Source organism: Zeus faber (genome assembly GCF_960531495.2).
Source record: "Zeus faber genome assembly, chromosome: 22".
Classification (NCBI taxonomy): Eukaryota; Metazoa; Chordata; class Actinopteri; order Zeiformes; family Zeidae; genus Zeus; species Zeus faber.
Window position 1 is genome coordinate 15,540,083 of NC_137209.1, and position 10,995 is coordinate 15,551,077.

The following is a 10,995-nucleotide window of genomic DNA, read 5'->3' on the forward strand; positions in this document are numbered from 1 at the left end:
CCTATCTTTACAGATATATTTTGCAAAGCGTTCCATATCTTTGTGTTGCCTCATCTAACCAGTGCTACTAATACATGGCAAGCTTTTAGGAGTAAAGGTTGCGCTTAATATAGTATAGAGGAAAAAAAAAATCAAAAAATCCTCAATATAAAAACTACTGTTCACTGGCTTTCTTTGAAATAGGCAACTAGCGTTCTCCAATTGTGTTGAAATATTTTTTTCTTCCATTCTTTACATATGAGCCATACATCTAAGCAATCTTGAGAAGTCTTGTTGATCTTTTCCTTTGTTTGTGTTCCATTTTTTTTCTTTTCCTTTGTATGTCAATGTCCAATTTTGCTTGTAGTTTGCATAGACAAGTTAATTTTCTTTCATGTGTGTTAGATTTGTTCATGCTTTTTGTCATGTGAGTGTGGGTGTGCTGAGTCTATGTATAAGCAAGTTATTTCCTGCTCTTATCCCTTGGCATTGCACCTTTTTAGTTAAATTCTACTTCACCACAGTATTTGCTCCAGACAGATCCAATTGTAGGGTCCCAATTCCTGTGATTCCCTGGTGTAGTGTCTCTTGTACTCCTGTTACCCTTTGATTCCTGATGGTGTGCTCCGCTCCTGTCCTGACCTCATTCTCCGATGTCTGTCTCCTTTCATTTCAATTTTTGATTTTCTTTACTCCTTACTTATCCCTCTTCCCTACGGAAGATGAAGAGACGGAGACGTCAGCCTTGAAATCAGAGTTGATCCGCGATCCCGACCTTCTATCCGACGTGTCAGAGATGAAACAAGACTTGATCAAAATGACTGCCATCTTGACCGCAGATCCCACTGAGAAATCCACATCCTTAGGACGGGGTGTTCTAGAAAAAGGGGCTGAGGAGGTGTCTGGAGAGCCATTAGAAATAATGGAGAAGGACTTGGAGAAGGTCAAAGAGGACTTAGAGAAAGTCAGTGAGATACTGAGGAGTGGAACGTATGAGGGCGAGGTGGCAGACGAGGCAGCCAAAGCTGCTAGAGTGACAGAGGAGTGGGTTCTCCTCTCAGACAGTGAGATAGAAGATGCCAAAAAGATGGCAGCCTTAGAAATGAAGGAGCCAGTTTTACGTGAAACCAGGGCTAATAAAGGGGCTCCCAGGCCAAAAGCTATAAAGGACAGTGGTGACCTCAAAGAATACCTACTAGATGCACCGGTTGGCTCCAAAACAAAAGCTAAAAAAGAGGCAGTTGTCCAAGAAAAGTTCACAGATATTGTTCTGCGTAGAAGTGCAAAACCCAGCACACCAACAAAATCACAGGACAAATCATCTGTTTTGGACGTTAAAAAGCCAGTAAGGCGGAAGGGGAAGGAGCAGGGGCAGGAAGAGGAATCTACAGAGGCAAGCACACACTTGCGTGTGACCACTGCCCCTTCTCCCAAATCTCCTGTCTCCCCAGTGGTTGAAGAGACCCCCATTGGGTCAATAAAAGATAAGGTCAAAGCACTACAACAGAAAGTGGAGGCAGAACAAAAGATCAAAAAGGTCACTGGAAACCAAGCCTCACAGTTGCCTGTTATGAGTAAATCCTCTCCGAAGGCCAAAGAAATCCCTAAATCAAAACAGGGCCCCCCAAAGTCTCCCAAAGCTGAATCTGAAAAACTGGAGGAGACCATGTCAGTAAAAGAGCTGATGCATGCCTTCCAAACAGGGCAGGACCCCTCAAAGAGAAAGTCTGGGCTTTTTGAACTGAAGACATCCACTGTCACAGCTTCAGATCAAACAACAAAATCACAAACAAGCCATTCAAAATCCATGACTGAAGCAATAACTTCCTGTGTCACCGTAGAACGAGAAGTGTCTCTGGACTCCAAGCCTCACAAAAGAGGCACCACTCATCAACAGACAGAGAAAGACAGAATGTCAGCCCCTGTTGACCATAAAGAGCTAAGTGATACCATAGACTTTGGAAATGGTGGCCTCGATGATAGCTCTGATAGCTTAAAACACGAGGGTGCGGCCGACTCACTAAGTGCCAGTCCTGGAGAAGCAACCCCTCCTCTGAGTTCTGAAGACAGTTACAAACATGAGGGCCTAGCAACCCCAGGCACAAGTCCTGAAGGTCTGCCTCTTTCTCCGAAAAATGGAGATCCCAGGACAAAAACTTCTTCATCCACCCTTGCAGCCAAAGGAGAAGGAAAAGAAAAGGAGAAGCATACAGACTCTGGCATGGGGACAATTGATGATCAGCGGTCCACTGAGTTGACCTTGCCCGTCTTTACCAGTGAAGCTGCAGATGACCACACCACAAGTGAGTCCATGTCTATTAGGACTGAGTCTAAGCCATCTAAACCTCGAAAGCTAACAAAGAGAATCTCAGAGACCTTAGAAACCTTTCTTAGTGATGAGGAAAGTCCTGATGGTCAGCGAGCATTATCTTTAGCTGGTTCTCCGGGTTCTAGATCATCTTCTCAGCATCATGGAAGCTTAGAACTGCCTTTAAGACACCAAGACTCAGATGCCCTCAGCCCCTTAGCTGATGACTCTTTGACAATTAGCCACAGAGACTCTCTAGAGGGTAGTCCTGTCATGGAAGAAAACTCCTCCCATAAGTCACCAGACTCCATTGAACCCAGCCCCACCAAAGAATCCCCCTGCCGTGACTCCTTAGAGAACAGCCCTACAGAGCAAAAAAACCAATCACCCTTCCCACTGGCTCTAGATCAGCCCACAATATCCTCTAGTCACCCAGAGTCCTCCAAAGCCCCAGAATTTTCCCCTGATGCTTTGCACAGTAGGCTACTCCGAGACCCTGAGGCTGGTGCTGATGATGACAGTTGTGAGCAGACATCTCAGATGACAAGTTCTGGTAAGAGTCCCCTCTCCCCTGAAACCCCTAGTTCTGAAGAGGTAAGTTATGAGGTTAACCCCAAACCCCCTGATCAAATTTTCCTCTCTGTTCAATCCAAACCAACTGTCATCCCTGAAGACCCAGATGAAGAAGATGCGTCAGAAGCTCAGAGAAAATTCACCCCAGAGGAGGAAATGTTTAAGATGGCAGCCAAAATAAAAACATTTGATGAAATGGAACAAGAAGCAAAGAACAAAATGAACTATAGGAAAGAAATGACAGCCTCAACAGATACCCAAATTGGGGATGACAGCTCCAGAACATTAGAGCCTACAAGTGAAAAACCTTTGCAGGGTGAAAGTCGGCTCTCTGGGCTGAGAGAGGATTCAGAGTTAGCTCTTTATGTTAATCCCCATATTAAAGTACAACCTCCCTCTCCTTTTTCAGCAGGTGTGCATGAAGGAGTCTACAGCAAAGAGAGATCAACTACAACACCCAGTGTCTCATCAGAGGGATCTTATTCTGTCTCAGATAAAAAATACGCAAATTCAAAATGGAATACTGAACAAGCAGATAAAGTGTTGCCAGCTGTAACGACTGGCAAACATGATGGTACTAAAGTGGTTGCCAGTACTATAACCTCTGCAAACATAACAGATGAGCAAAAGGAGATAAGCTTAAGGAAATCAAAGGAAAGCAGAGAGGATTGTGGGAAAGATCACATGTTAAGAGATGTCAATCTACCCTCTGCTACGGTTAAAACAGGTAGCAATGTTACAGATGAAGTGAAAGGAGATCAAATGACACAAACAGGAGCAGAAGTGGCTGCCATTGGTAGTTCTGCTATTGCAGAACAAGGAAAGGAGATATTCAAATCAGAAATCTGTATCTATGATAATGGAGCCGAGGACGATGAAGGAGCAGAACCGCCCAAGACTGAGTCAAAGGGAGTCACTGCAAGATCAGGGAGTGACCCCTGGAGTTCCATGCGGGAGGATGATGCTGCTTTTGCGGCGCGTGTCAAAGAAGAGGAGCAGAAGATCCTGAATCTCATGGTAGAATGCCAGTCTCAGCAGGCAACCCCAGACACAACCCCGGGAAGAACTCCCACAGAGGAGAGCACTCCCACTAGTGAGCCCAACCCTTTCCTGTTTCAAGAGGGAAAGCTCTTTGAGATGACTCGGAGCGGTGCTATTGACATGACCAAAAGAAGCTACGAGGAGGAGGGTGCTGGCTTTGCCTTTTTCCAAATAGGTGAACAGCCTTTAGAAGAGGCCCTCTCAGAAGAGGCCACGCAAGAAGGTAGGAGAGTACCAGAGGAAACTGAGGTTGGCTTAAATCTAACACTAGAAGTTAAGATTGAAAATGATGAGAAATCAAAACAAATCATGGACAGTAAGCACCAATCCCCTCCTGAAGTTGATCAGCAAAACTCAAAGGGTGATGCCTCAAAATCTAAAATTCCCAAAATGGGCATTTCAGCCTCATCTAAACCCACAAAGAAAGATCAAACATCCCCTGAATCAGTCACGGCCAAAAAAGATAAAACTTTAGAAGAGGGCTCTTTGAATTTGGACACTAGTTCCCCTGATCCAATGATTACAAATGTACAGACAGCAGAAACTACTGTCACCAGATCTGTTTACTCTGAGCAGGGACAAGAGTCCTCAGATTCCTCTCCTGAGGAGCCACAGTCTGTTGTAGAAACTCCAAAACAAGCAGGAAAGGTCAAACAAACTGCTCCCGGTAGTTTAAAAAAGATCCCAGTTAAGACCCACGCAAAGCCTGTCTCTCAAGGTGGTGGTAAGTCAACAGTTCCAACTCAGTCCCATGCAACTCCCTCTTCGGGCACACTCAAAAAAGAGGCCTCCTTCACTTCTGAGTCCAAATCAAGAATTCCCATTAAAGCTAGCACTACCAAGCCTGAGTCTACAGTAAAACACACTCTAAACAACTCTACGCAAGAGAAAAAGCTTAGGGTCCCTGTAAAAAAGGATTCTAGGAGAAAATCTGAGACAGATGCTGGTCCCTCTGTGGATGCCAAAACAAAGTCAACGTCTTCCAAAGCCAAGAGCTTTTGTGAGGAGGAATCCACCAGACCATCTCCCAAAAAGGAACAGGGTCGTCCCTTGAGTGCAGAGTCACATAAGTCCAAAGCCTTCCAGTCCAGACTGCCAGTCAGGGGCAAAGCTGGCCAAGGTTCTCAAACGTCAACGACCACTAAAGAAAAAAATGTGTCACGAAATAAACCATCGCTTGAATTCTTTGAAGAGATAAGCGATGAAGCAGCAAAACTCGTAGAGAGACTGGCACAAGCAGAGAAAAACAAAGAACAAGAGGCCGCAGCTGCTAACTCAGACGATGAGAGCAGTTTCATTGATCCATCAGTGGTTGAAAAAGAAACATTCCCTGAAATGCAGTTCCCTCCATCGGGAGACGTCTTTCCTATTAGGCCACTGTGGGACGACCCTGTTGAGACGCAGATGCAGCGAATTCCAGGCGATAAAGTCCGAAGTCAAGGTACCCCCATCCCCCCACCTCACAGGGACCATTCTCTCTCTTGTGCCTCGCTAGTAAACTATAGCTTTAATGGTGGTGCCTCTCTTGTCTCTTAAAGTTAACGTCTATTGTAGCTTAAGAATGTGTGGTTGTGATGCTTGAGCTTTGCTTGTGTTTGTATAAGTGACAATTCTCTTTCCTTCTGTGTTCCAAAAATCTCAAGATTGACTTAAGGGCCAAGAAGCTTATAAGCTCAGTGATAACAAATTAATGTATTGCATATATACAACCTCATACCCTATTAAAGTAATTTTCAAATATTCAAATGAAGATTATTATAGATTTCAAGTAAAGTTATTGGATTCCAGAAATCAATACAATATAAGCTCTGAGAAATATGTAAGAGACATACACTTATACATTAGAAAATACTTAATGGTTGTATAAGGCTTTCACTTCTTCAAACCACAACCCAATTTTAATAATTAAACATGAATTTCACATAGCAGTTGGATGTATACCAGACACTCCAACATTTGTTAAATAGCTGCTGAGTAGCAGGACGTAGAACTTTCTGTTAGCTAGCAATAGCGGGAAGGATTTTAGCTTAAACCTTACCGCTACAAGCTTTTACAGCCCAGTCCACATTAACACTAAATAGAAACAGTTCCACACAAATTAGAAAGCCAGTGAAGTATTTTCTTGTGTGCCTGATAGTGTGCTCCATTAAGTGTTACTTAGTAGTTATATTGGGCCCTTGATCACTTATGGCTGTCTGGTGGTGTGCAGTAGATCCACAGGATGAAGCAGAGAGAAAAGAACAGTGGTTAGCCGTCATAGCCGACCACCTGGGCTTCAGCTGGACAGGTGAGTTGCATCAAAGGTAACACAGGGGCACAGTCACTGGGGCTGTTGTTCCACTGAAATGAAGATATGTTTATACATTTCAAACACACAGTTCTACATCACACTGTAATAGGCTGGATTTGACTTGATTTCTGGGCAACACATCACACTCGTGGATAATTTTATTGTATTTTTCATGCAAATCCTTTCCAAATGAATATTATTAAATTAATAATACTATTAATAGAAGTCAATACTTTGGAACTGTGCTCTCACATCGTGAACAACAGTATTATATTTGACGAACCTAAAAAAGCCTCCATGAATTGATTTCTTCCTTTTTTTCATTAAAACACTCTTGAACAGTCAGAAAATGTTGATTGTAAAACTTCTGTTTGGTTTTGTTTTGATCACAGAGCTGGCACGGGAGCTGGACTTCAGTGAAGAAAGGATAAACCGCATAAGGATTGAAAATCCCACTTCACTACAGGACCAAAGCCATGCCCTGCTGAGACTCTGGATGGAAAGGGAAGGAAATCACGCTGCAGGTTGGTGATGAAGCGTATTGAACAGGTACTCCTCACTTAACGACCAGCTCTCCGACCAGTGCACTGCGTACAATACTGCGGCGTCTCAGCGTCAACCATCTCATCACGCGTCACCATTCTCAGTCTCATTCCCGCAATCTTTCAGTATTCACTACACTAGCATTTGCAATCGCCATGCCCCCTTACCGTGAAATAACACGGGTCCTTGCTTATCGACCAATTGGCTTAACGACCTGGTCCTAGGAACGGAACTCGGTCGTTAAGTGAGCAGGTTCTGTATACAGTTCTAAGAATTGTTTTACCTTTTGCAACTAAGACAGTCGGTGATATGCTATTAATTTCTTTCATGTTCATCAAAAAATGTTGAACTCAGCCTGTTCTACCGTTTCCACAGAAACCACAGTGATTAACAGATTAACCAAAATCAACCGAATGGATATAGTCCACCTCATAGAAACCAAAATGAACAAGTCTGATCAGGAAGAGACATCGTCACACACCTATGCAGAGATAGAGAGGACCATAACACTTGACCACAGTGAAGGTACGTCACAAATATTTAACTAAATAATAACTTAAGGACTGATTATTTCTATTCCATTTCTCAATTTAAATTGAAAAACTACAAAAAAAAAAGTGTATCGAGTAATCCATCTCTGTTGGTTTCATGCCTTCTTAGGTTTCTCTGCACTTCATGAGGATATTGACAGTCCCAGGCCAGGCAGGCGTAGCGAGGCCACAGCCAGAAGTCCAGGTTCTGGACAGCAGGTACCACGGGTGTCAGCAGAGGATCTGTCCTCCAGCTTATCGTCACTCTGCGAAACAACGGGACGTTTGGAGACGGATACATCAGCCATAAGCATCCTCAAACATGCCCAGAAAGAGAAACTACAAAAAGAGATGGAAACAACAACAACAACAACACAGTAAGGAGATCAATGATTTCAATTAATGCAATTCAGTGTATGCATATAGTTATTAAGTCCAGTATTGCTTAAAGGCCATCTCCAGCCAATTTCACTTTCAGCTTTCTCCAGGGTTTCTTTTTCTGCAGCCAATGATAAACTATACAAAATCACATCAGAACTATGCTACTTGCATCAGTAATGAGAGATTCAAGAGGTTTATTTGTCAAATACATACGTTCATACATATATGCAGTGAAATGTTTTTGCAATGCACCTAGAGATTATGCACAATAATTTCTAAGCCGAACATAATAGCTAACCTAATTTCTACCTAGCTAACTAACGGAAACTAAGCGATTCCTAAAACATAATGCAGTTAGTGAATAAAATAATATAAATAAAATAAAATTAAAATAAAACAAGACTCAAAAAGCGGATTCAGAGTGGGGGTACCAAATAGAAGTAAAGGGAATAGAGTTATGTATATGGGATAGGCTATTTGTATATACAGATATGTGCAGTAAAGTGCATGTGAATAAAGTGTGTATGGAGATATACTGTGTAGTATACAACAGTAAGACAGAGCAATACAGTAACACCGAACAGAACAGCAATACAGCGCAAGTACCACAGAACAGTGATACAGTAACTTGCAGTACAGTATGCTACATACAGTACAGTAAGGCAAGTGGGGCCTATGTGTGTGTGTCTCAGTGAGAAACCCTGGTGAGTTCAGCGTTGACAGTTCTTATGGCTTGCGGGAAGAAAACTCTGTCTCAGTCTCTCTGTCCTCGCTGTGTGACCGCGGAGGCGCTTGCCCGACTGCAGCAGCTGGAACAGTCCGTTGTTGGGGTGGTGAGGATCCTTCATGATCCTGCAGGCTCTGCTACTACACCTCCTGGTGTCTAAGTCCTGCAGGGAGGGGAGGGTAGTTCAAATGGTACGTTGGGCTGAACACACCACCTTCTGCAGGGCCAGCCTGTCCTGAGCAGTACGGAGAGTGAATGTAAATGTCATCAAAACAAAGGTGTAGAGGTGGTGGATTTTCGATATGGGTGGAGAATTATTTTGTCTGGCAGTGAATCTAATGGTGGGAATCTGACAGTGAATGTAAATGTCATCAAAAAAAAGGTTTAAAGGTGGTGGATTTTAGATATAGGTGGAGAATTATTTTGTCTGGCAGTGAATCTAATGGTGGGAATTTGACAGTGAGTGGAGTCAATGTATTACAACTGAGTCTGCTATAGAGATATAGAAAAAAACACAATGCTAGGCATCATATATCTAAAAAATGCTCATAAATTGCTCAACAATAAAAAAAAGGTGGCCTTTATATAGAAAAAATATTCAGGGTTTGATGCAAAATAGTATAATGATTATGCACATTATTGTTTTTAGACACAACCTAAGCCTGATTTCGCATGATGTGTTTTATTTTCTCAGTTTATTACAAAGAGGATATCAAGAAGAAACAGGCACGGTACACATGGGCACTTTCAAACAAGTAAGTCCTTTCTTCACTTTGTACCGCACCAACCCCTACAACCTCCAGCCCCATGTGATAGATCCTGTGCACAAAGCGACAACTGAGTTATTGGTCCAGAACAACCCCCCTTCTGACCCCAACATTGAACCATGCGAAGATGAGGGGGCAATTGGTGAAGAAGTGTGGAGCTTGGAGTGTCTGAAGACTGCCCACCCCCAACACGACAGTCAGTTTTTGTCACCGGTGACTTGGCGAGAGTCAGCCAATTGTTCTCGAACAGGTGTATGTGAGAGTCGGCCACTGTCTATGACTGATTTTGGAGAAAGCCTGACTGAGTCTGAGCAGGCGGAACCTGATTTCAGGGAACTAGTAGTGGAGCTTAAGGAAACAAGTGAAGGTCACACACACTCAGTTGCTGCTATCCATCCACCTGCAGAGAGGGTCTCACAACACATTAGCAGTACACAAGAATCTATGGATCAGTTGGCATCGAGCCCCTCTGAGCCAGCCTCTATGACTCCTATTATAAGGATTGAAGATCCACAGCTGGTCAGAAGGCATGTCGGTTCCAAAGAGTACATGGATGAAGTATCACGTCGGCTCTACAAAGTCCTGTATGGGTATGATGTTGATCAAATCGATGTGCCTGTAACATCTAGGGAGGTATCCCATGAAGAGACAATTCAAGCTACATTGGGAATTGATGAAGTCGCACATGATGTTTCGGACAATTTTCAGACAGTGAGAAATCCTGAGCAAAATGTGGCACCCATTCAAGTCAGTAGCTTGTCAAAACCTGATGCCATCAGTAGCAATTTAGATGATTCTTCTGATATAAACCGTTCCAGGTTACTTTTAGTTTCTCAAAAAACAAAATCAGTGGCCTCCCCAACCTTACTTCAGATGTCACATGACTCAACTGTTGAACCCTTAATTAAGGTAGCTGCTTCTTCCGTGACTCACACTAAATCAGCCAAATCTATATCTTCAGAAGATGAGCACAGCTTTGTTACGTTAACTCCCAGTCAGCCTGAATTAAAAAACAAGGATGTGACATGTATGGACCCTGCTTGTTCTGTTATAATCTCAGAGGAATCAAACACACCACACGGTGAAGGTGCCTGTAGACCACTTACACCTGAATTGACAGTATTTCAAAGTAGAGGCCATTTGCATAGAGGTAAATCAACATCTGAGAGTGTTGTTGCGCTTGAATGTGAATGTTTTTTTGAACGCTCACATGAGGATCCTCCATGCATTCCTGAATCTAGGTCACAAGTGGAGCACTGTTGGTTTCTCTCATCTGAGTCACCCACACAAGGAGAATATTCCTCCATTTTTGATGCATCAATGATACCGACAGAGACAAGGGCCTCATCACCTGACTCTGTGTCATTTATGACTGAGCTGAGCGTTCTCACATCAGATTCTCCCATACCGCAGTTTAGACCTTTGTCTCCCCTGCCACCACCTGTTCCTCATTTGGAAACGGGGGATGCTTGTGTTGTTTCCTTGGCGCCAGCATTTTTGAGGACAGCAGATAGATTTAGGCTGATGGCAGCAGAAACAGAGGAAAGGCCTTTGACACCAATGGTGTCTAATAGGAGACCATTTGGAAGGCCAGTGTCGCCAAGCAGTGACTTAAGCGGTGGGAGTTCCGTTTCACCACAGTCACTTTCCTTTGATACTGAGGACAGGGCATCATTGCCTGGCTCCGTCACTTTAGAAACAGGGTCAGTGCCCCAGTCACCGGAGGTCTTTTTGTATCAGATTCAATCATCTGTGGAATCTACAACATCGACAACTGCTCACTCTCTGCTTCCCCCAGATTCACCCATACCAGAATCTTCTCCAACTTTGTGTAGATGTAGATCAGCATCACCCGA

The 10,995-nt window shown here is 43.4% G+C and overlaps 1 protein-coding gene across 1 annotated transcript in view; it reads left to right on the plus strand.

The window, feature by feature from the left end:
• The window catches only part of ank2b (ankyrin 2b, neuronal), a gene marked incomplete at its 5' end in the record, with an annotated part of 90,251 nt that overhangs the window by 57,132 nt on the left and 22,124 nt on the right, over nucleotides 1-10,995 (plus strand). The window contains 6 exons of the mRNA XM_080023235.1: nucleotides 702-5,342; nucleotides 6,111-6,188; nucleotides 6,584-6,715; nucleotides 7,110-7,259; nucleotides 7,395-7,641; nucleotides 9,067-9,127. Coding sequence (XP_079879361.1) covers nucleotides 702-5,342; nucleotides 6,111-6,188; nucleotides 6,584-6,715; nucleotides 7,110-7,259; nucleotides 7,395-7,641; nucleotides 9,067-9,127 — 5,309 coding nt within the window. The remainder of the gene's footprint in view (nucleotides 1-701; nucleotides 5,343-6,110; nucleotides 6,189-6,583; nucleotides 6,716-7,109; nucleotides 7,260-7,394; nucleotides 7,642-9,066; nucleotides 9,128-10,995) is intronic.